The sequence below is a fragment of the Drosophila nasuta genome, chromosome X (genome assembly GCF_023558535.2).
Source record: "Drosophila nasuta strain 15112-1781.00 chromosome X, ASM2355853v1, whole genome shotgun sequence".
Classification (NCBI taxonomy): Eukaryota; Metazoa; Arthropoda; class Insecta; order Diptera; family Drosophilidae; genus Drosophila; species Drosophila nasuta.
In genome coordinates, this window is record NC_083459.1 from 24523137 (window position 1) to 24548471 (window position 25335).

Here is a 25335-nt window from a genome sequence, read left to right on the forward strand (position 1 = left end):
AAGCAATGCAAAGAAGTCAAACTGAATAAAAGTAAACGCAAAAGTTGATAAACTAATTTCGACTGCGAGGCGAGGCGAGACGAGGCGAGGGAAAAGAAATGAGGGAGAACGGAAACAGTCAATCAATAGTCGCAGTAGTTGGTTGGTTCTTGAATAACGCGAGTGTGTGAAACTTTGGAGAATGAGAGAAAGAGAAAGCGCGGTTGACATGGAAGTGGGAGTTGGCTTATTAGCTAAACAGTTCCAAATTGCTGTATTTAGGAGTTGGTAAAAGCCAAATTGAACTAACTAAACGAGAGAGAGGACTAAGAGAGAGCGGGGAGAGCGGGGATCACATAAATTGTTAAGAAGGAGACTAGGCGCATGGCACAAGGATTAATGGCTAACAGATAGACTGAAGTCAAGCCAGTACCGGGTTACGTACATTCCAAAAATTGGAGCAAATTAATCAATCCAATTAATATGAAAAAGGTCACAAACAACGGGGGAAAACAGTCAACTCCAAGGACCAAGGACTTTTCAGCTGACCAGAAATTAGTTAAGGGAACACACAACACACACACAATGTAATTTTCGAAAATGCTATATTGTACTTTCCGTCGCGTATATATATCCATATGATTTACGAGTCGACTTTAACCTGTGCCCAACCTACGCTACGTCAACAGACATCAGATAATAATTTATTGATACCAAACATTCCACCAAGCCATATTCCTATTCGTATTCGTATTCGTATTTTTTGTGGGTGTTGTCGAAAGAGCTTTCGCTGACAAATTCTATAGACTTAAATTGGTTACCTGCTCTAAGCTCACTTCCACCTGCGCTCGCTAGCGATGACCGCGTGTCGCGTGTTGCGTGACACGAAAATTCATTAATCGCAAAGGGGGAAAATCACCCAACGATAACTTATGAAGTTGCGCAGTTGCTCTGACCATACTTTGAACTGTGTCAGTAAAATTTTATGAAATTTATAATATTACCCAATTATATAATAATTTATATTTCTATGGAATCAAATAGAATGCGAAATGTAGTAGAAAAAAAAACATAAATTGATCACGAGTTCTTAAAATAAACTTTTCAAATATAGCGAAATTTTTATAAAAAAATATTCAACTTGGATGAAAAGAGAGTGTTGATTTAATAAGCTATATTAAGTATAAATATTTAATAGGTGTTTACATAATATTAAGAAAGCAATAATAATTTTATATATAGAATTCAATCTCTAAAAGTTTTAAAACACTTTTAAATAAAATTCAATTTCCAAAAACCGTGATAGAAATCTATAAAAATGTTAAGAATATTAACACAATTGATTTCGAAATTAAAGACACATTGTATTTAAATTAAAAGATTTAAAAAAAACGTGAATTTGGACTACTAAACACAAAAGAATTAGGATTAATTGAAATAATCAGTAAGTGTAGCATACTTTTATGTTATTCCTATCAAATAATACAAAAGAAAAAATGCATCAAATCATATTTATAATTCGCAAGTGGTTCAAGGCGTGACACACTTTAATACACATCACCAGTTGATACATGAGATGGGATAAAATACGGTAAAAGCTGGAGAGTGTGATGTGTGTAAGTGAGAGAGAGAGAGAGCAAGAGTTTAAAGAAGTGAGGGGCGAAAGAGTGAGAAATCGGTGACCTACAAAGCTCAGTTAATCGTTTCCCAAAGGGGTTCAACACGACAAGAAAAATTCGGTTGGAGTTCGGTATGAGTTGAGACCTTACATGGTCCGACATTAACGTTAATTATGTGTATATAAATACATAGAGAGATGGGGGGGGTAGAGATGCAGAAGCAGGGGTCTTACTTAGTATCTAATTGAAGGCTTCGACACGCAAACCCCGCGAAAGCGAAAAAGAGATAATTTTGAATGGAATTGTTGTTGTTGTTGTTGTTTTTATTACTTTACAGTTGGTGTTTGTAATTGAACAATATTTTGTTTTTTTGCTTTTTGTACATTCATAATTAATACACAACATTTAATTAGTTTAAAAATTCACTAAAAGTATAAACTTTGCATAGAATATCTAGAAAATGCAAAACAAGACACGACCAACAAAACAAATATGGGATAGAAAAAAAAAATACGATTTACATATGGGATACAGGATCGAGTCAGCTCCTTCAAGGATGCCAGTTAAAATTATAGTAATTCTTTGTTTGTTTTTTTTTATGTTTTTTGATATAGTTTGCTGATCCAGAAGTGCGTTACTTGTTCTCTGGATTCGGTATAAGACACACACTGAGAGCCGAGGAGCAGGAAGTGTGGGGAAAGGAAGTTTTAAGGGGAGGAAGGAATGAGGGAGAAAGTTGGGGTATAAATCAAATACCAATTTCCTTTCCACATGTTATCTTCACACGCTCGAGGGAATTTGATATCAAATTCGAATTTCCATATGGATATTTCTTTGTCTTAAGTTGTAGATGTTGTAGTATAGTTATAGTTGTTGTTGTTGTTGTGCCTCGTTGGCACGCACTTAAATAATTACATGCATACTTATGTACTTATGCTTACGAGTTTCCGAGTTTCGAGTACATACATAATTGCTAGGTACATACATACATTAAATTTTAATGCCAACCGAAACGAGAGACGACAAAAAAAAAAAAAAAAAAAATACCCGCTACCCAATTGGCTAGAAGGATATGATAAGTCGTCTGATGACAAATACTGGTGTGGCAACTACGCTACGTATTGTGAGCATAAGTTTTAAACGAGACTAGAATTTTGTTTGTTGTTGTTACACACATATTTGTTGGGAAATTTCATAACAATCGGAAATAGATATTGTATCTAAGCGGGTAGCGGGTATCTCACAGTCGAGCACACTCGACACTTTTCTGTGTTGTATACTAGGTGTGTGTGTGTGTGGCCGTGTTTTTTTTTTCTTCGTGTTTAAACATCCACAACCATTTTCTTATGTATATCCGTATTGCCAACCACCGAGCAGAACTCATCGAACGAGATTTTACCGTCCTCATCCTTGTCGGCAAAACAGATGGTCTTGTCGACAATCTGTTGCAGTTGCGTGTCCTTCAGATTGTTGCCCACCATCATTTTGAGCACTTGGAATAGCTCGCCATTCGATATGTAGCCATCGTTGTCCATGTCGTAGATGCGAAAGGCGAAACGCAGCTTCGACAATTTATCTCCGCGCACACTGAACTGTGAGACGCCCTGTATGAACTCCTTGAAGTCCACCTCGCCGTTGCCGTCCGCATCGAAAATGTCGATGACGCGCTGCACCAACGGATTCTGCTGCAACTCGGGCAGCGACATGAACTCATCTATGCTCAGGGCTCCCGAATTGTCGAGATCGAGTTTGCGAAAACGTTTGCCCAGTCGTCGAATCTCATCCGCATCGAAATTGGAGCACATGTCCATTGGCAGCGATGTCTCGTTTCCCATGATGTCCTTTTTCTTTTTGCAACTTTTTCCAAAAACTCAATTTATACTGCAAGTGTTCGAAATTGTAGTAGCAAAGAAAAATAATCACATTTTAATTGGATTTAATTTGTTGCTTTTTACTTACTGCTGCGTGTCCTTTTTTTTTTTGCTTTGGGCCAGCCAAACAACAACAATCAACACTTTATTTTTATGTGTCGTCGTATCGATTTTTCAATTTTATCATTCAGCTTTTCTTCTTCGTCCAAATACGCTTCTGCCTTTTTATCAACCAAATGCTTTTCAATCTCCAAACTTATTGCATTCGATTTTTATTTGTGCGTAATGTAATTGTTATTATTATTATTGATGTTTTCAATCATCAAGCAACAAACGGAAATAAAAGCGACGAAAATACGTATACGCAGTGTGATTTGTGTTGGACGCGCTCTCTGCACGCTCACGTTTAGTTTCAGTTCAGTTCAGTTGAAGTCTCGGCTCTCCGCTCCCGGGCAACAACAACAACAGCAACTGCAAATACCAACTCCAGCGTATAAGCCTTTGGATGCGAAGTATGCACAGCCACCCCGTTGCTCTGTTTTTTGATTGTATGTGTTGTTTTTCCTTTCTTTTTTATGATATTATTGGCAGCATAATATCGCAAAAAGGAAGACCAATAGATGATTGTACAGCACGTCAATTGCAAGCCAGTGTTTACAATGTTTTGGGATTTTTTAGTGTGTTTCTGAGTGCGCCTAAAAATTTGTTGCACTTCCTGTGCTTTTGATGCGTCCATATTTATTAAGCCAGCCACATAAAAAAAATGTTTGTTCCAGCAACTAATTTAATTATGCAGCATTATCTTACATTTTTTTTAACTGCAATTCATTTGTAACCATTCACTTAATTCGGTCAGCAATTCAAATATCGCATTTGTATCGATTTTACGCGCTATCGCAAATCGATAAATTTGACCAATAACAAAAACTTATTTCAAGCCCGTTGCAAAAAAAAAATAGTTTAGCTTATTTTAATTATGTTTATTTTGTAATTGAAATATATTCAAAACCCTTTTGACAATCTTAACTTCCACAGGTGCCACATCAGTGTGTTTCGGATAATTGGGGTGACCAACGCATGCTGCCGCATTTTGCAGCACTGACAACGCGCGCATTTCAAATGTTTAAAGACGGAAATACAACAAATACCCAAGCTATTTGTTGGTAATATACATATACGTATACGAGTTAATACGAATATATGAATTAAAAGGTGACTTACATCAAACAACAAATATAAAAACAATTATTTTCTGCGCATTTCCTGCAGATAATCCTCTTCATCTGTGCTAACTTCGTAAACATTCTTTGAATCGTTGGACTTTTTTTGAATATTATTATTATTCCGATTCTCGTCACTTGCTTGCTTTAATTTCTTTTCTATTGAATGAAAATGAGTTGAATTAAGTAGTAGAGTAAATGAATTGACCAAAACTTACGCTGAGCAACACGTTCTAGTTCATCTTCAGTATCGGGATCTGATGCACTCTGCTCCATTTTATCAACTAATACAACATCCTTAGCATCATCATTATCATCATCCACTGTGGGCTTAAGCGACTCGTCGAAGATCTCTTCATCGCTTTCCGGCTGACCCAATGCCGCAGTGTCTAAAGCATAGCGACGCCATGGCAAATACTTTTTGAGCGCATAACATTTTTCGATCCAGCTGCGTGTCACAATTTTGCCCTTTCCCTTGACTTGGTTGTACTTGGGCGTATTACGAAAAGCGCAGCTGCAAGAAAAGCATTCAATGTAGTCTTCAAATTGAGACTCGAGAGTGAGAGAATCACTTACATCAAATGCGTGCAACCAGCTTCCCAGTCTGCTTTGTATTTGGCACCTAAGGCCACAGCTTTCGCTCGCAGGTCAGCGCGATCTGGATTCTAAGATTGTGTGTGATTAAAGATAATTGAATACTATTATTATGTCTCACCTGTATGCCGCTAATGACTAAAACAACGCCACGCAGCAGCTGATTGAATGGCACATATTTAATGGGTTTTTCCTCTTTGCTTTTAAGCTTTTTGGCTGGTGAACTGACAACTTCCTCCTTGTTGTCTATCAGCGTTGAGGACAAACGTTTCTGTGGTCGCTGCTGAGGACTTTCGCTGGTCACCACTTTGGGAGTTTCCTTAATCGTCGGTTTATCAATGGACTGCCGCTTGGACTTGGCTTTCTTTTGTTGCTCCAGCTCTTCGAGCTCTAAGCGGCGTCTGTTCTTGTCCGCCTCGAGATGCTTGCTAAGACGCTGTCTCCTTGCTTCCTTGCTATCCTTCTCCTCCTCTTCTGTCTCATCGTCGCCAAAGAGCAGTGCTTCACGGTTGCGATCCAGCGGTTTGCCCTCGGTCTTGGCAGCTGGCTTTGAAGCAACAGGCGCCGGCGAAACCTGCACTTTGAGTGTAGCTGGTCGTGTTTCGCTCAGGCGACGCAGTGCAGCAGGTGAAGCAGCATCTCGTATGGCCGCTGCTGTGCTTACCTCATTGCGACTCGCCTTCCAGCGTTGGAAGAGCGCATTCCCATCGGGATCAGAGTCGGGCGACTCTTCACGTAGCTTCAGCTGACCCATGACAAGACTTGTGTTGAGCTTTGGCGCCAATTTGAACTTGTCAGGCACCAAAGATTTGGTGGCGGGCTTTGCTGCCGACGCAGTAGACGCCGTCACATGCACTTTAATGAACGAGATTCCGTATTGAACGTGCTTGTTGAACGGCTGTGTGCATATAATCTTCACCAGCTTCCACTTGTCGGACAGCGTGGTGGCTATCAAAGCATCTGTGGCAAAGCAACGCACACGATTTGCGTTGCTGGAGTTTTTGCTTTCGATTGAGGTCATAAAGGCGCAGGAAAGCAGCAATTCTTTAAAGTCATCGGGTTGGCAACCGGATCTACTTACTTGCACCTCCACAAACGCCGCATGTTCGTTGCCAATATCAATGCCTGTTATTTGTTGCGGCTCCTCGAACTCCAGAATAACATGAGCGGACTTTTCGCCGGGCGCTTTCGTTTTCCATTTTTTGGCGGCATTCTCCTGTAGTAGATTGGCTGCCACATGCACCTGAAATTTTTCGACAAATTTAGCTAATATCTAACCAATTAATACTTGCGTAAGCTTACCGAATCCTCGCTGCTTACTTCGCGCACAGATTTAAAAACTCCGACCGGCATTTTTTGAGCAACAATATTTTTGCGGCCATCTAGACGCTGCTAATTGGCGCACTTCGATAGTTTGTTATTCGATAACATTGTTAACATATCAGCTGTTTCCAACAGTCTGTTACCGAGTCAAATATTACTTGCGATAAATTATTAAAACTATTGTAAACATTTAAATAATTAAATAAAACAAAATAATAGCTGAAATGAAACAATCGATATATAAAGCTCTCATCGTAGCGAGTAGTAATGAGTGTGTTGTACAATATCGATACAGCGCGCGCAAATAATTACTACTGATAAATCGTGGAGGAGACAAGTTGTGTCTTCTTGTAAAAATTAATGTAAAAAAATTAAACACAGCAAGCGTTACTACGCATAACTTTTAATAAATATCAAAACTTGTCTGATAACATTTAAAACTTATCAATTATCGGTTTGGCGATAACATTACAAACTTAATCGAATTTGGTCACACTGTACAGCGCGCTGTAATTCGCGCACAAATTGTTAGATTTCAGTTGTGAGCTTGCGGAATTTGTGTTTGTTCTGAATTATAAGTCGAATAAGTTAACAAAATGGGTGATCTTTTAAATGAGCTGCAACGTCTAATAAGCGAGCTGCGCTCGGACAAACCAACAGCACGCAATAAAGCCATGGAGTTGTTGGATAACAAGATGAACAGTTCCCGCGATGTCCTCTATGAAACTTTTGCGCTCAGTCAGGATTTGTGTTTTTCTGATTTGTTTCAGGCGGTCAAGGACTCCATTCTCAAGGTGCGTACATATTTAAGCATAAATTAGAGTTATGAATTTGTATATTATCGGCGTAAAACAGCATGCTGGGAACATACAAGAGGCGCGCGAGAAAACATACAAAACACTGGCAGATAAATGTTATTTGTATGGCAATGTTATTGATAAGATCATAGATTACAATTTGGAGGGTAAGCAAAATACATTCAGAATACAACAGTTGTGTTACTAATGTTTCGACTGCAGTTGGCAGAGAAAGAAAGGGACACTTCCTGAGCAAATCCATAATATTCAGCGCCTTCGAAGAGGGCATCAAGAAGCGAATTGTGGTAAAACATTTTGGCGATCACTTCATCAATATGATCGATAGAGGAATTTACTTGTCGCCCACCTATGTTAGCAATCTGAAAGTCAACGAATACAGTCGTAAGTGGCTATGGTTACTATATTCAATTTATGAATTAATACAACTTTTTTGAATTTGCTTTTTAAGGCGTCTTATCGTATCTGTTCGAGCTGAACATTGAGAACAATGAATTTCTGCGCTCCAAGATCTTGAAATGCATCACAAAAACAGTGCAAATCGCACGAGAGCGCGTCCAACTTCATACAGATCTCGCTGACTATTTACCGTCATTGATAGATTATGCGGATGAAGCAAAAAATCCGGATCAACGCCAGGAAATCGTGCGACTTTATCGCTTGTTTCTTGAGGAGGCAAGTCTTTGAATGATTTATATATTAATGTATTTAAATTGAGCTGTATTTCCTGGTAGCTATCTGTGAACTATCATCATCAACTCTGCATTTATATGCAAGAGATTCTGCCCAAATTCTGTGAATATCACAACAACGACACATTTCGTGACGACTCCAAGCACATCTTCTTTGAGTGCGTCGCATTGTCGCTGCATGCTTTGTATCCCAAACTAAACACGCTGGACTTTAACACATTCCAAGTGGCCATACATGAAACCTGGCCGCAAACGATGCAGAAGCTGAAAACCATCATTGGCATGGAGATACGCAAGAATTCCTTGGGACGCGGCAAATTGACACCGCTTAGCGATCGATTCAATGCGAACTTTATCAAAATGTCTGCGCTAGTTATGTACATTGTGAGTAGCAGAATGTATAACTAGCTTAATTATACTATTTAATGTTTTCTATTGACAGTTGCATTGGCACATAGAGCAAACGCCAGCTTCAGACGACGTTCCCAGCAAGCGTGTTAAAGTCGATTATATGGAGCGCATCGTTGAGTCGATTGAACGCAAAGAGACAAGCTTCAATGACACCTGGTTTGCCATCTTTGCCCAAATGTTGCAACTGAGCACTGCGATCGTGAACGTGGCCAACTATGAGCTGGCTTTGAAGACAACACGCGATGTGCTCTTGATCTATGGCAATGGCGAGAATTTGCGTAATGTGCGCTTGTGTCTCCTGAGCATATTAAGCAAAGAGCAACAGCTGCTGCAAACTCAATCGATATCTACTGACTATTTGGCTGATGTTTGGTCACAAATCGCCGGACATTTGATTACAGACAGTCGTCAAGTTGCCGATGTTGTGGAGGAAAAGCAAATTATGCTTCAGGCACTAATCAGACACAACAAATTGTCATCAAAGCATTGCGCCAGCTTGCTGCAGAGCATCCAAGCGAATGAGTTTCTCCGGCGCAACGAATGCGTGGCCACCATACGCGAGATATTCATCCATGCCGATAGCTGTGGCCTGGACAAAACCTCCGCAGTGGCATTGGAGCCCATTGTGAAGTGGGCCTATGGCAGCGAGAAAGTGAGCGCAATGCAAATGATCCACAATATTGCGGCGATTGATGCCAAACTGTTGGCCGACACTTTCACCATTGGCATCATCAATTTCCTAGATGAGCAGCAGTTGCAGCAGCTAAACAGCCGCGTGGAGTTGCCAGCAACTGATGTGAATCTACAGCTGTTGCAATACAAATACAACAAGCAGTTGATTTGCCTGGATGCGCAATTCCAATCGCGTCTCAAATGCGCGGCTAAATCGCAAAATCCAGCTGACATGCCATCGGCAAAGAATTGTTTGTTTCAACTCAACTATGAGCTGTTGATGCGTTCGTTGAATCTCACAGCAAGCAATGAGCATACATCAACGGATCTTCTCAAGAACCTCAAGAGTCTCCACAAGCTAATCTGCACCATGGAACGTTTGCTGCACTACAAAGTCTTCGATGCGGACAATTTGCTGCAATGTCCGCTCATCAAACGCATCGGATTATTTCTCAGTCACATTGAGGTTTGTCAGCTGATTAATTCTAAGCTTTATCATAATGTTAATTCAATTATGTTGTTTGCCATTTGCAGTTTCAATACAAGGCCCATCAAACAGAGCGCTTGGATGACAACGATTTGCATGATATTCTAGCACAGCAAGCGGACATTCTCGATGTGTTCAATTCGAATGAAATACTGCTCAACTATCTGGAGAAGCAGCCCATTGAAATGTTGCTCGAATTTATTGGTTCACTGCTCAAACACAATTGTAATTATTGCATCTAAATATGCTTATTATCATTCCTTATTCATTGATTTACTTTGCCACGTTTTGCAGGCACTCGTCGTGATTCGATTGAGTTGATCAAACAATGCCTCCACATCTTGGGCAGACTCTGTGCCAACAGCTCGTACAGCGCAGATGCCTTTCGTCATCTCACCTCCAATGTCCAGCAGTCGCAGCAGTTTGGATGCACCGAAATTGTGCTCATCGTTAAGGTGTGAAGACTTGCATCATTCTTCACACCATTTATTAAAATCTTGTACTTTTTAGCTACTATGCAGCTGCAAACGTTTGTCCCCTGATGCCATCGAGTGGCTGGTGGATCAGATCAAGTGGGTCTTCAAGCATCATTATACACAAATTGATATTGTTAGTCAGCTGGTTGAGCAGTTGCCAAGTAAGTAGACCAGACAGCAAATGAGATTTGGTATTGCCACAAATTATATTTACAACTTTTTATATAATCTCTAGCTCTTTACACTTTAAACTTTAAAGCACGTTTCGAACTTTTAACTAAAATGAAGTCTAATAAAAATGTAAAGAGCTAGAAATAATATAAAAAAATTTTTAAATGTAAGTCTATTCTATTATATTACTTTCAACTATTCTAGACTTTAATAATATTTCCAACTTTTAAACAAAAATGAAAGTCTAATAGTTTATTCTATTCTATAAGTCATTCCTTTTTCATTATATTTCTTCTCTTATATAAAAATTACGTAAATATAATTCATTATCTTTGAAATTTGTATATAAAGTTCATAGACTTTAAAGAACGTTTCCAACTTTATAATACAATTCCAAAAATAAAGAGTTTTAATAAAAATTTACAATACTGCAAAATATATTTCCCACTTTATATGAAAATGTAAAATATAAAGAATTTTCATAGAAAGTTCATAGGCTGCAAAGTAAGTTTCTATTTTATATAAACATTCCAAAATGTTGATCGTAATTTTTAGAGAATAGTTGGAAATGTAAATGCAAAAACTGTTAAATTTTAATTCGTATTGATAGTAAATTAAAATTTTAATATTAAATATGTAAATTTATTTGATAGTTTAGCTTTTTGTAAAGTACTTTGCAAAATTTATACCAAAATTTCAAAGGTAAAGAATTATGATCGTAATTTTTATAAAATTTATGGATTTTTGGATTGCTTAAACTCAAAAGTAAGGAATTAGAAAACAAATTTGAATTCTTACCTAAACAATTCTTAAATTCCAAAGATACAGAGATCGTAGTTTTTAGAGAATAGTTTTAAATGTAAATATTCAAAAACTTGTAGTAATTCAAAAAGGTTTATTTGATAATTCTGCTTTCTTTTAACTGCAGCAATTTTCCATTTCGTGTACGACAATGAGAATCTGCTGGATGACATGATGTTGGCTCTGATGTCGCTGCTCAAGTTGTCCCTCAAGAAATCATATCCAACACAACTGGCCGCCAAGGTGCTGCAATGTGTGGCCGATGTGGCCCAGCGTTGTCCCAACATATTTCTGCTCGAGAACTTTGCTGTGATCTGCACTTCGGTGGCGAAATTTCTGAGCATGCCCACGCTCGAGGTGCGTTTGGCAGCCACCACAACGGTGACATTGTTGCTCAATGCCGACTATTGTGTGACCGAGGACTACGAGGACGAAACCTTTATGGAGACTCGAGGCGAGCAGTATTTGGAATTTTGCGAGCAATTGCTTGCGAGCATCGAGTGGGAAAAGTTCCAGGCAAGTCATGGCGAATAAAGTGTTGAATGTATTTGATTTTGATTTTGTTTTCGTTTTCTTTTGAGTTGCAGTTCAACAGCGAGGATCTGCTGCAGAATAGCAATGCGGTGGCTGTGCAATCACTGGTGTCCTTCTTTGCCTACAGCTCGATCCATCAGGAGACGGTGCTGCTGCAATTGATGCAGCATTGTGCAAAGTACAACTTGCATGAATGTAAGTTTTTGTTGTTGTTGATATACTTTCGTAGAGTAGAAACCCTTATCTAACAAACAGAAGGAATCTTATTCCATAAAGTAGACGCTATTAGTCAAGTCCGTCTGAATGTAATATCAATATACCAAATGTAGACTGTGGTATATTCAAGTGATTTTTCAGTATATTAAGTTGGTATATTTTTAAAATAATTTTGCTGAAAGTGGGTACCGGATATGTCACAGTCGAGTGTGCTCGATATACCAAATATATATTTTGTATATATTTTGGTATTTTCTCAGTATATTAATTTGGCATTTATTAAAAGTTGGTACCGGGTATCTCATAGTCGAGTGTGCTCTATATACCAAATATAGCCATTGGTATATTTTAATATTTTTTAGTATATTCTGTTGGTATATTTGTAGAATAATACAGCGCTGTTTCGCATTTATTAAAAGTCGTAGTCAAGCACACTCGATACTAGCTTTCGTACTTGTTGGTGTTGATAAAAGAGAGCTAATTGTTTAACTTACTTTGTGTTTTGGTCTTTGGCAGCTGACTTTTGTGCCCTTGACAGCGTGGTGCCCGCTTACAAGCAGTCGATGCGCCAGCTAATGATGCCCTATGCAGATGCCATGCTGCACAAATGTTGCGCCGAGCTCATGTCCATAGACAGGTAAGTTTTAAGAGACCAGCAAACACTTTTCTAACTTTAGTTTCTTTGCAGCTTTCCTTACTATCTCTGCTACAAGTCGAAGAAAACGTTTCTGGCGCAGCACGCCAAGTCTTTGATGGCCTACACTTTCATTTATGGCACGCCGGAGGATATCAAGCGTCATCAGGCGTATCTCGACTCGGTGAGAAATTCAACATTAACCACTAATTCGCATAACTAACTCATTATGCTTTTGAAGGATGTTGTGGACATATTGAAGGCTTATGACATGCTTAGGCAATGCGATGAATTGAACACATCTGCCGCCTGCAAAAAGAATCTCGATAATCTAGCCGTAAATACACACAAATATCGTGTGAATCTCAAGGATACGGAGCTAAGTGCGTCCACGCTTTATTGTACGGTTCGCATGCTGTTGGACAAAAAGGAGCTGGAGCGTCTCTTTGCCGCTCAAGTGCTCTGCAAGGCGAGTCCAACTTGGTATAGTCTAACAGCGCCAGCACTCTTCAATTGCCTGCGATCGCACATGGTATGAACTCCAGACTAGAGACTAGAATAGCTTGTACATTTTATTGCTCATTATACCCCCTTCCCATAGGAAGGGTTGAAGGGTATTTTAACTTTCTGTTAGCATTTACATTAAGCAAAAGCTGAGAGAATATAGCCTGTCTGTCCGTCTGCCCATACACCTAAATTTCAGAGGCTATAACGTATATTTGATATATTAATTTGTGTATAATTTTTAACATAATAGTAAATCAATATACCGAATATAGTCTTTGGTACATTTTAGTATTATGTGTATATTTTACAAAAATACCGCCCTTTTGCTTTTAATGAAATTAAGTAGCGGATAATTTATTACTTATTCGGTATATTTTTAACGTAATAGTGTATCGATATACCGAATTTATTCTTGGTACATTTTTGTATTATTTTATATTTTAAAATATAATACCGCACTGTTTTGCTTTCATTGAAAATAAGTAGCAGGTATTCTAGTATTCATTTGGTAACGTAATGGTATATCGATATACCGAATATAATTCTTGTTACGTTTTAGTATTTTGATAGGTACTCTTTCTCTTAGCGGGTATTTCACAGTCGAACACACTCGAGTGTAGTTTTCTTACTTGCTTTATAACATAAACTGCAATTCATTCATTGTTTATTCTCTACGCAGCATAGCGAAGATTGGACAGGGAATAATCGAATCCAAGCCGTGATGCAGTGTATGGTGCAAAAACCGCTGTTGATGGTCGATTTGCTGAGCATGCTGAAGACCGATTGCTATGAGGCATTGCTGCCCAGCCAATTGTTGCGCAGCTTCTTTCTCTACTGCATCATTGCGGATGCCATGCTGGATGGCATCAAGGCCATGCATTCATATGCCGATCGTTATGAGCGTTTGCACGAGAAAGGCGCTTATTTTCTGCAAGACATTTGGTTCTTTGTCTGCCGCCTGCTGTTGCACAGTGAGTGATCTCTTTTTGTTGTTATTCATTGACTTTAATTGGCTTCTTTTATTTATTTTGCAGCAAAGTGCGAACAATTACAGCGAGCTGGTCTGAAATTTCTGGATCTAATCCTTGCCAAGCACACTATTGATTACCTTGCCAACGACATGCGTGTCAATGATTTTGCCAAACTGTTGCGTAGCATTTGTCAGCACGTGGAGACTTCGCAGCTGCAGAAGCTGGCGGCAAAAGTGGAGCAAACATTTGTGGCGTCGCACAGCGAACAGATCGACATGGAAACACTGCTTGAGGCGAAATCAGACTTTGATCAACGCTTCGGAAATCTCGAGGAGCAGGATAACGCATCCCAATTGCCCGACATTGGCAACTGCAGTGTATCGAGCTACATGGCCAGCTACATGAAGCCCAACCGCTTAGCGGGTAGCCTGCCAGGATTACGTGATTATGTGCGGCATTAGTTAAAGCAGATGTGAGAGTGCACGTGAGAAGCAAAGCGATAACGAGAACGATAAACCACTGTATTGCTTTTCATCGCTCGAAAGATGTCGGAGTGAGAGTTGAAGCGACAATTCACAAATTGCTTTCTCGCTCAAAGCGTACAGAGCAATGTAGCTCACTTCTGGCTAAACTTCCATCTTCCCGTTTAACTCGTCGCTTCCCGCTTTACTTGTCGCTTCTCATTTTAATCGTCGCTTCTCTTCGAGTAAAGCACTCGCCACTTCTCGCTTTACTCGTCACTTCTCGCTTTACTAATCGCTTCTCATTTTAATTGTCGCTTCCAGCTTTACTCGTTTCTCATTTTAATCGTCGCTTTTCGTTTTTATCGTCGCGTCCCGCTTTATTCGTTGCTTCTCGTTTTGATCGTCGCTTCCCGCTTAACTCGCCGCTTTTCATTTCAATCGTCACTTCTCGCTTTACTCGTCGCTTCTCGCTTTTCTCGTCGTCTTCCGCTTTATTTGTCGCTTCTCGCGCGCACTTTGACATCAGTCTAAGACTTTTTTTTACTAAACTTTGCTGACTTGTGACTCTCTTCTTCTAGTTAGCCAAGCACAAGCAACAGCTAGCGGCGGAACAGCATTTGCTGTTCCATTTCATCAGTCGACTGATACACATGGTGCGGCATGCCGAGAAGCCGGAACATAGCCTCGAGGCGCTCAAGTGTCTGGCCGAGATTGGACCGCTTAAAATGAAGCACATTTCGTATTACTTTCAAGGCGAATTCGATGGCTTCGAAGAGGTAAAATATTTCCAACAACATTTCCCATTTAAACTCTACTTTAATCGCTGTGTTACCTTTGACAGTCGAATGGGGAACCCATGGAACAATTTATAAGCGTCATGATGCGCGTGCTGGATCAGCAATTGTTTCACTTCAAGACGAGCACACAACAAGCGCTCATCCAAGTGATAGGACACGTGGTAAACTGCCGCGCCGGCAGCGTGCGATTTGGTAAGTATGTGGAGGGAAAATACTAGATGAAGCTTTTAATGAATTTGTTTTTCCTCCTTTCAAGTCTCGTATTCGAATCTGCGCATTTTTTTGCGAGCCATCGAAAAGAACGAGTTTCCTGCAATCACATACGAACATTCCTGCGATTCCTTGGCTGGCTCTGCTTCAGGGCAGCGAACATTTGGACTATGAGGCATGGATGTGTGCATTTATGTGCAAAGTATTTGAGACTTGCGGCTGGACGGGCTTCGATACATTCGCTGGCAATTCGTTTAGCTTTGCCTACGCTTGCCTTCAGCCGTTTATAAAGCTGCTAATGGCCAATAAGACGGCGCATTTGGACAGCTTGTGTGCGATGCTCGATCACTTTTTTTGCCCAACATTGTGCTTTGGCCTCTAGAATCTATCAGGAGAAACGCGCCATCAAGCTCTTTTTGTATATTTGCGAGCGCATTCGTCTCATCAACAACTGGTTAGCTTGCCATCTCTTTCTTCTTCGCTCTCTCTTTCTAATTAGTGTATTTTTCATTGTTTACAGGACTATACCCATTGATTTTGGCAACGCCATCGAGGCTAGCAATCACTGTCAGGCTTACTTTCTCAGCATTTTGTATTTGGAGTTGTGGGCGTGCTCGGTCAGTGAGAAACCCGATGCGGACATTCTGGCCAACGACAGCTTCCAAAAGTCCGCCAAGAAGGTGAGCTTCAAGCTTCATTATTATACGATAGACGGATATATTTGGTATGTTAATATAGTATTACTGCCAAAATTTACCAAAATATACTTTTTTTGGTATGTTAATATACTATTAAAATTCAAAATACATAACAGAGTACAACATATTCCAAAATATACTGAAGGCAACATTTAGTATATCAATATAGTATTACTTTCAAAATACACCAGAGTAACAAATATTCCAAATTATACTAAAATATACTAAATCCTGATATAGTACAACTTAAAATGCACCACCGAGTACAAAAATATTCCAAAATATACTGAAGGCTATTCTTGGTACACCAGAGTAAAAAGTATTCCTATATTTGGTATATCAATATACCACTACATTCAAAATACTCCACAAAGTACAAAATATACCAGATTGTTAGCTTTTTAAATTTTTATCTGATCGCAGTGAAATTTTCGGAAATCATAAATACTACAGTTATTGTAATTAAAAACACATCTATGTTAAGCTAAATTATGTTAATTCAATATATACAAATTTCTTACTATTTCGACCCAGTACTATTAAAACTATTTGAGTCTGAAATCTGAAATAAATTTGAGATCTGTAATAAATGTGCTTAACACAACTGCTTTAACTTGAATACATTTCTATAGCCAGTTGAAATAAAGGAAATACTGAATTTCTTAACTCAGCTTTTCAACTATATAACTCTCTACTTTGACAGGCTTACGAGTCGATTGGCTGTCTGGATGCGATGACTGGCTTTTTGAATCCGTTGCGGTCGCGTGTCGATTATCTAAGCTTGAACAACAACTTGTTTGGCTGCTGGCTGGAATCGGATCACTTGGACAAACCCAACGGCGAGATGATTGTCAGCATTATGAAGAGCAACGGCATGCTGGCGTTGGCCGATCTACAGCAGCGATGTTTGCCAGGCAATCAGCTTGACTACGAGATACTCTGGCGTTTGACCCAATGGGATGAGCCAGTCGATGTGGAACGGCGCAACAGCCGCAGCATCACAACTAACAATCTGGAGCTGGAGTTCAGTAAGCAGCACTATTTGGCGCTGAAGAGCATCAACAATCGGGAGGAGGAGAACACAATGTCGGCGATCAACAATGCCTACGATTGCATTCGTGAAGTGCTGCGCGGCATTAGCGTTGAGTGTTTGCAATCCGTGTACAAGTACATGACTTGGTTATCCACGCTGCAACAGGCAGAGGACTTTGCCAAGGTTCACAATTATTCCTTTTTCTATATATTGTCTGTCTGTCTGTCCGTCCACAAAAACCTCTTGATCTCAGAGACTACGAGCTAAAGACACCAAACTTGTTTTATAAGTTTAGCAAGCTTATCTAATTTTTATTTAAATTCACTTTCTTTCTTACAGATACAATTCTGTCCGACTTTGTCGAGCGAACAGATCAAGGAGACCTTTGACAAGTGGCAAACGGAACTGGAGTTAACCTATGGCAACTTTAACTGCAAGGAGCATGTGCTCTCCCACCAAGTTGCCCTGCTCAAGATGGCCGGCACACGTGCCACACGACGCATCGAGCAGTATTATTTGAAGAGTCCCGTCGACACGTATTTGCTGAAGGCCATCAACGAGTGTAAAAACGCTGGCAAGCTCAACTTGGCTACCAAATACATTGCAACGCTGCGCTCTATGCCAGACATCAAGCTGGTCTCCAAGGTGAGTCTGAATCGGGGCAACTGAGCTATCAATTGTTTGCATAAATGGTACGAGTGAGGAGACTGATATTCGTGTGCAGCACAGATTATAGGAATTTATTAACAGCTGTGCTGGAAATAAGTAAAAAAAAAACGCTTTATTCTGTCCCACTAACTGACTGATCAACTGAAACTAACAACCGGTAATAGCAAGGAGGCTGAGATGTTTGTACAGCATAGGAACTACATTAGGATTTACTAAGTTAAGTATAGAACTGTCTTATGAACTCAACTTTTAAACGCCTTGGGCTGTCTGCTAGACTGATCAGCTTAACTTTCAGTTACAGCACATATTGTAAGAGCAAAGAAGAGCAAATAGGAGAAGTAAGAAGGATCTGTAAACAAATTTGCTAAAATATATACAACTAAGCTTTTAATGCAAGGTACGAGCGGTATGAGTAAAGAGGCTGAGATGTCTGAATAGCAAAGCTATTAGGAATTTGTTTTAAAGATGTTAACATAAATGTAAAAAATATATTCCACAGTAAAAAAGTTAGTAGAGAGTAAGAAACTAACAATGCATAATAAAAACGGTAAGAGGAAGGAGGCTAACATTTAAGCACAACATAAGATCAATACAAACGGTAAGAGTAAGGAGGTTGAGATTTGTACAGAGCATAATTGTTAGGAATTCTAGCGTAGAAGACAAGGCTGAGATTTATTAACAACATAGTATAGAATGAACATATACAGCATAAAACTGTCTGATCAATTAAACTTTCCATGCATAGCACGAACGGTAAGAGTAAGGAGGCTGATATTTGCACAGGTCTTAGCTGTGAAGAATAAAATAAATGTCGAATCTACATTGCAAAATATAAAAGGTAGTAGAAAGTAAGGAACTAACAATGCATAATAAGGAGGCTAATATTTGTACAGACCATAACTATTAGGAACTCCAACGTAGAAGACAATCGGTAAGAGTAAGGAGTCTGAGATTTATAAGAGCCTAGAATCTGCTAACTAATTTGCTAAATTAAGTGTAGAACTGCCTGATCTACCACACTTGCCATGTACGGCACGAGAGGTAAGAGTAAGGAGGCTGATATTTGTACAGAGCTTATCTGCTTAAATTATGACTAAATTCTCAACTCTATTTCAGATCTCTGTGCTGCTGGAGGATGCCGAGGTGCAGATGCGGACGGGTAACCATCAGATAGCCAAGGCGACGCTGCAACATGTGCTCAGCCACAATGAGTTTCAGTATTGTCTGCAGCGTGTGCCGGCGATGCTGATGCAGGGCGAGTTTCTGCTCAACTCGAATGCGGCTCGGTTCAACGACGTGCTCGAGCAGAACTTTCAGCGTGCGACGGTGTTTCTGGATCAGTTTGCCGAGCACAAAGAGACGCTAAAGAACAAATATCCGAATCATTTCGCGTGGAGCACATTTGGTAAATTTCAGAACGACAATCGGAAAACGGCGCATGCAGTGATGGCCAAATACGCGGATCTCGAGTACCAGAAGATGCACAACTATCGCAACTCGCAGGAGTACAAGATGCTTAGCGAGATAATCAAACAGAATCGTCAGCTTGCCGGCACGGTGAAAACTCGCGACGATCGCGATCTTCGCGTTGGGGCATTGAACATGAATCGTTTCGCTGCCTTGGATCACAATGCGCTGAAGCGGATCAACGAGAGTCTAACGGAGCATTTGTGCACGGCAATTGAGCATTATATTGCCTACTGTCAGCTGGATGGCGGTGCATCGAGTGCGGAAATCTATCGCATCATTGCCCTGTGGTTCACCAACGAGAGCAACACATCGATGCTGGCAAAGATACGCGACAAGATCGCCCAAGTGCCCAGCTATAAGTTTATTTGTGCTTTAAATCAGATGGTCGGACGCTTGAGCTCCACAAATGCCGAGTTTCGTGCTTTGCTCGTTGAGCTGTTGGTGCGTTGTGGCAAGGAGCATCCACAGCAAACGTTCTACAAGCTGTATCCCTTGGTTTGCGCCCACATGGATGGCAACAACAGCAACACGCAGCGTGCCGAGATCGCCAAGGGAATCATTGCGCAAATCTGTAAGGGCGAAACTGCAGTGGCCAATTGTAATCGGCAATTTGCAGCCATGTTTCCAGGTAAATTTGGAAGAGTTCAACAAATCTTTCGCTCACTTCGTGTCACTACAACTTTTTTTTTGTTGCAGCACTTATCGAGTTCTCCAATACGTATCTGAAACTGAATCCAAGTGGACGCCAGCCAACTGCTTATCGAGTGCCGGAGAAGCTGCGTCATTTAAGCAGTCTGGAGCTCGATCTGGTTCAATGTCCCACGCTGCCTCTTGCCCCAAGAGCCGATCAAGACTACCAATTAACCAGTAAGCGTTGTCATCATTTGAATTCCTTTTTTTTTTTTGTTTGTAACTTCTGCAACTCATTCTTAGGCATTGTCAAGTGGAGCGAAGAGTTTACGTTGTGCAACGGCATTAATGCACCCATCAAGGTGTTGTGCTGCTGCTCGGACGGCGTGAAGCGTCCACAGCTGATCAAGGGTCGCGATGATCTGCGTCAGGATGCTGTAATGCAGCAGGTGTTCGGTCTGGTCAATGAGCTGGTGAACACCGATTCGGAGTGTATCAATCGCAAGCTGCAGCTTCGCACCTATCAGGTGACGCCGCTCTCCATGCGCAGCGGCATCTTGGAGTGGTGCAGCGACACAATCCCCCTTGGCGTCTATTTGGTGGGTAGTGATAGTAAAAGTGGCGCACATATGCGCTATCGTCCACAGGATTGGACGAACGCCAAATGCCGACATACACTGCATGTGAGTTGAAGGAGCTTGAAGGAGAATCACCAAGCGAGAAGCATTTCCTATTTCATGATCTTACTCTTAATTCCCATCTCTCCTTTAGGCAGCAATGCAGAAGACTGTGGTAGAGCGTCGGGCTATCTATAAGCACATATGCGAGAAAGTGAAGCCCGTATTGCATTATTTTCTTCTGGAAAAGTTCAACACGCCTGGCGTTTGGTTCGAGCGTCGTTTGGCGTACATCAATAGCGTCGCCATCACCTCGATGGTGGGCTATGTCCTCGGTCTGGGCGATCGTCATGTCCAGAACATACTCATCGATGAGCAGACAGCCGAAGTGGTGCACATTGATTTTGGTGTGTATCAAATAAAAGCATTTTACTATCTCGTATTAAACCTCTTTTCTATTATTTGCAGGCATTGCCTTTGAGCAGGGCAAAATACAGACGACACCGGAGACGGTGCCGTTTCGCTTGACACGCGACATTGTTGCACCGATGGGCGTATGTGGCACCAATGGTGTGTTTACCAAATCCTGCGAAGCTGTCATGCATATTTTGCGACGATATAAACCTGTTCTGATGACCATACTCGAAGTCTTGCTCTATGATCCATTATTCATTTGGGGTGTGCTCTCCAATCAGCCAACGAACGAGGAATCGAAAAACTTACTGGCACAGCGTGCCCTGTTGCTGGTGCAGCACAAGCTGGAGGGTCGCGAAAGTGGCATATTGGATAATACAAGTGTGGAGACGCAGGTGCAGCATTTGATCAACGAGGCCAGGCAGCCATCTAATTTGGCGTTGCTCTTTCCCGGCTGGGATCCTTATCTGTGATACAGTACAACCTTTTACATCACTTAAAACCAGCATTTGCAACGTTTGTTTTTAATATGTTACATTAAATTATATAGAAAAGAAAGTCTTTTTTTGTTTTAGTTTAGTTTCTAGATAAACAAATTTGAATTTCGATTTGTAGCGCTTCAATGTCGATAACAACGATAAATATTGCCAAGCACTAGTTATCGCATTAATGCTGTGTTGCCAGACAGTTTACTAGCTTCCATCGAGCAAATAACTTGGGGTGGCAACGCTCGCTCTTGGCCCAAGCACAAATAAATAATATTAACATTGTGCTGAAGTGTGAAGTGAAAGTAGTTTTAAGCAGTTTCCCATGCTGCGCCCAAAAGCATAACAAAACGATTTGTGTGGTTGCATGAACATGAATATGGACAAGAACAACAAGATGCGCCTGCCAATGCAAGATGGCGGGGCTGCAAATAACGCAACAACAGCAACAAGAACAAAAACAATAGCAACAAACAATGATGATGATTGGATTCGTTTATCACAATGGGTGCATTGTTTATGTGTGGTCACCTTCGATCTGAATCTTGGTCAAGCCCTGGAGTATGTGTATCCCCCGCAGCACATGCCCAGCGAACAGGAGGTGAGCAACATCTGTTACATGGCCTTTCCCGATTCCAATTCCGGATGCATGGGCGACACCAAGTTCCATATGCGTTTGCGATCCTGTCAAGCATCGCCGTTGCCATCGTCCGCCGCCGCCTCCCGCTACAATGGACAATGTGCGCCCGCGTTGCGCAGCGATGGTAGCCACTATTGGGGCTTTGTTTACTTTCGCCAGAAACGTGATCCAAACTTGCCGCGCGGCTATTTCCAAAAGAGTTTGATCATCATCACCCGACTGCCGTTCTTCAATCTGTACTACGACATGCTCGAGCAGCTGGCCCCCAAATACTTTGAGCAGGGCAACGAACTGTTGCATTTGGCCTGCGCCCAGATCAACAGCCAATGGCCCGCCTTGACGGTGGGTCAAACGCTCCGACTGCCGCTCTTGGAGTGCAGCTATGAGATCAGCATTCCCAAGGCAAGTAGCAGCAGTCGCAAAACGGTCTCCTCCTCCTCCTCAGCCAGTTCATCCGCCAGCACGCCCCCCACACTGCCCCTGGAGTCGCCCACATCGATCAAAGTGCTGGCCTCGGTCAACGAAGTGGAGCTATTCCACAGTCTGCACTTTGTGCTCGAGCATTTGTATACGCTGTGGGAGCTGGTCATCACAGCCGAACCCATTGTCGTAGTGGGCACATCGCCAGCCGATTGTTCGCACATGGTTCAATCGTTGGTGGCTGTGATTGCGCCGTTGGAATACTGTGCGGAGGCGCGTCCCTATTTCACCATACACGACAGCGAGTTCAAGGAGTTTACGCAGGAGGCGAACCATCGAAGCAGCAGCAACAGCTGCTGTCCAGCTGTCATTCTCGGTGTCACCAATCCGTTCTTTGTGAAACTGCTCAAGGATTGGCCGCACATGCTGCGTCTGGTGGACAACCAGGTGAGCTTAAGTCGCAATACATTCAATCAATCTATGGCTAATATATGATTTTTGATTTTTGCAGAAGAACATGCAGCAACAGCAGCAGGAGCTGATGCACAAGAGCTCACGACATGGCCAGGACAATGGGAATGTGAAGCTGCAACCGACGATGGCCAACAACCACAACATACTGCTTAATGGCAGCCTGACAGCAGCGGGCGACAGCTCCACCGCGGGTCTGCACACCAAATACAAGCCGTACCTCAAGAAGGACAAGACGCTGCTCAAAAAGGTGCTGCTGGGGATGAAGACAAAGCGGCCGGAACATGTCCAAACGGCGCTCATACGTCGCTATCTGTTGGAGTTGACCCAGAGCTTCATGATACCCCTGGAGCGTTACATGGCCTCACTGATGCCCCTGCAAAAGGACATTAGTCCCTTTAAATCGGCACCGAATGCGAGCTCATTTAAGCTCGATGATTTCCTGGCCACGCTGGAGACAGCGGGACCGCAATTGACGTCCTCGTTGAAGGGCGACTGGAAGGGTCTCTACAGGCGCTTTGTGAAGTCACCCAATTTCCGGGGTTGGTACGAAGCGCGTCATCGGGAGTTGCAGCTGACGCTGCAGGAGCTGCAGCTGCAGGCGCTGTCGGAGGCGAATCTGGAACATTGGGCGCACGACAAGCAGGAGGTGGAAATAATTGACATGATACTCAAATTGAAACAGAAACTGAATCTCTACAGTGATAAGTCACAGCTGGAGGGGATCAACTGTCCGAGCAGCAGCAGCAGCATCACACAGCGTCAGATCCGGGCGCAAATCGAGTGCATGAAGGGATTGCTGCCCTCGGACTTGAAGAATGTCGTGAATCTTTGATCGTTTGTGCAGTTCCCATCATCCCATCTAATAGTTGATATTTTACGTTAAATTTGTTTAATTTTTTTTTTTCGTGTTTGTGTTTGCCAGTCACAAATGAAAGGAAGACGAGAGAAGAGTTCCCTTAAGAGTTCTAGTTAGATGTGTTGTTGTCTCCTCTTCCTCATATATAAAAACATAAACTATAAACTATATATAAACATATACTATATCTAGTATGTAAGCTGAATCGATTTGCTGTACAAATTAACCATATCCATACACGAATGTTTTCCAAAAACCAAAATTTCCAACGATTGTATATAAAGTTATTTTGAAGACGAACATTTTTAGTCCCTCCCCCAGAAAATTGTCCAATACAAAATTACTATTCCTATTATTGTATATTGTAAAAAAACAAAAAAAAAACGAAATGAAAAACAAATCGAATGTTTTATGCAAGTTTCCCCAAAGTAAAGATTCCAATTATAGTAAATGAAATGTGATTTGTTTCATTCTAACAATTGTCATTGTAATAATTATTAGTTTTTATTTAGTTAAACGCAAAATTTAATTATATTTTAGTCAATTTTCCAGAGATTATATAGTTACTACTATTTATTACTTAAAAGCAATGCATTTCATTATTTTTGCTTCTATGTACCATAAAAAGTAAGTATTGCGACCTTCTGATAAGCGTTGAGGTCGTATCAAACCCTTTGCGATAACAAATCTTATCGCTGTACCTCTCAAAATGCAGCAGAAATAATTGATTCAATCGAGCGACGAGATGTGTGATAGAAACTGCTGGACTGAAGAATACCTGGTAAGCAAAACAAGATCGAAACAAGTGCTCAAGCAAAACAATACTAAAAATATACCATTGCATATATTTGGTATACTCATGTAGTACTCATTTTCTTTGGCTAACAGTTTGGTATATTTTGTACTTTGTAGTATATGTAGTTCTCTGTCTACATAGCAAATATAGCTGTCGGTATATTTAAGTATTATTTGGTATATTAATTTGTTGTATTTTTAGTATATGATTTATTAAAAATGAGTAGCGAGTATCTCACAGTCGAGCACACTCGATTTTAGTACTAAAGCGACAAACCAAATATAGTTTTCGGTATATTTTAGTATATTTCTTATATACATTTTCTATATTTTTTGAATAGCGAGTATCTTATAGTTGAGCACGCTCGATTGTGGCACTAAATCGATATAACAACCTTTGGTATTTTTGCAGTATTTTTTTGGTATATTAATTTGCTGTATTTTTCGAATATGGTTGTGTATTAAAAATGAGTAGCGAGTATCTAACAGTTGAGCACGCTCGATCGAAGGTTGGTATCTTCGGTATTTTTGTAGTATATTAATTTGCTATATTTTTACAATAGTGCTTCATTGAAAATGGATAGCAAGTAGCACAAGTCGAGCACACTGGATTGTAGCTCATCAACTTGTTTTAGTTATTTTACCTAAAGCGATTCTTTTAACAGTTGAA

At 40.9% G+C, this 25335-nt stretch overlaps 5 protein-coding genes across 5 annotated transcripts in view; 2 read left to right on the forward strand and 3 right to left on the reverse strand.

Moving 5' to 3' along the window:
- Positions 1-4756, reverse strand: part of LOC132797280 (small conductance calcium-activated potassium channel protein) — a 107653-nt gene extending 102897 nt beyond the window's left edge. The window contains exon 1 of the mRNA XM_060808925.1: positions 4691-4756. The gene's annotated coding sequence lies outside the window, so the exon portion shown is untranslated. The remainder of the gene's footprint in view (positions 1-4690) is intronic.
- Positions 1931-4124, reverse strand: LOC132796665 (calcineurin subunit B type 1). Its single transcript, XM_060807913.1, has 2 exons — positions 3558-4124; positions 1931-3479 (listed from the first exon to the last, which is right to left on the reverse strand). The coding sequence occupies exon 2, from the start codon at positions 3431-3433 to the stop codon at positions 2921-2923; it is 513 nt and encodes a 170-aa protein (XP_060663896.1). The 5' UTR covers positions 3434-3479; positions 3558-4124; the 3' UTR covers positions 1931-2920.
- Positions 4715-6693, reverse strand: LOC132797283 (DNA repair protein XRCC1). Its single transcript, XM_060808948.1, has 5 exons — positions 6586-6693; positions 5405-6526; positions 5266-5354; positions 4908-5203; positions 4715-4848 (listed from the first exon to the last, which is right to left on the reverse strand). The coding sequence occupies exons 1-5, from the start codon at positions 6634-6636 to the stop codon at positions 4715-4717; spliced, it is 1692 nt and encodes a 563-aa protein (XP_060664931.1). The 5' UTR covers positions 6637-6693.
- A 386-nt stretch (positions 6694-7079) lies between these two features.
- LOC132795683 (serine/threonine-protein kinase ATM) lies at positions 7080-21563 on the forward strand. Its single transcript, XM_060806544.1, is given in 28 exon segments — positions 7080-7400; positions 7462-7570; positions 7626-7805; positions 7873-8096; positions 8156-8497; positions 8556-9662; positions 9731-9908; positions 9978-10138; positions 10194-10320; positions 11259-11647; positions 11719-11860; positions 12398-12518; positions 12570-12699; positions 12757-13047; positions 13702-13993; positions 14057-14442; positions 15036-15233; positions 15299-15454; positions 15511-15818; positions 15820-15918; positions 15985-16144; positions 16866-17378; positions 17535-17840; positions 18981-19962; positions 20031-20201; positions 20268-20647; positions 20736-20988; positions 21050-21563. Coding segments are annotated over 28 exon segments (8322 nt in total). The 5' UTR covers positions 7080-7202; the 3' UTR covers positions 21469-21563.
- A 133-nt stretch (positions 21564-21696) lies between these two features.
- Positions 21697-24179, forward strand: LOC132796343 (protein DENND6B). Its single transcript, XM_060807485.1, has 2 exons — positions 21697-22987; positions 23052-24179. Exons 1-2 carry the CDS (start codon positions 21848-21850, stop codon positions 23844-23846), a joined length of 1935 nt encoding a protein of 644 aa, XP_060663468.1. The 5' UTR covers positions 21697-21847; the 3' UTR covers positions 23847-24179.
- The last annotated feature ends 1156 nt before the right edge of the window (positions 24180-25335 follow it).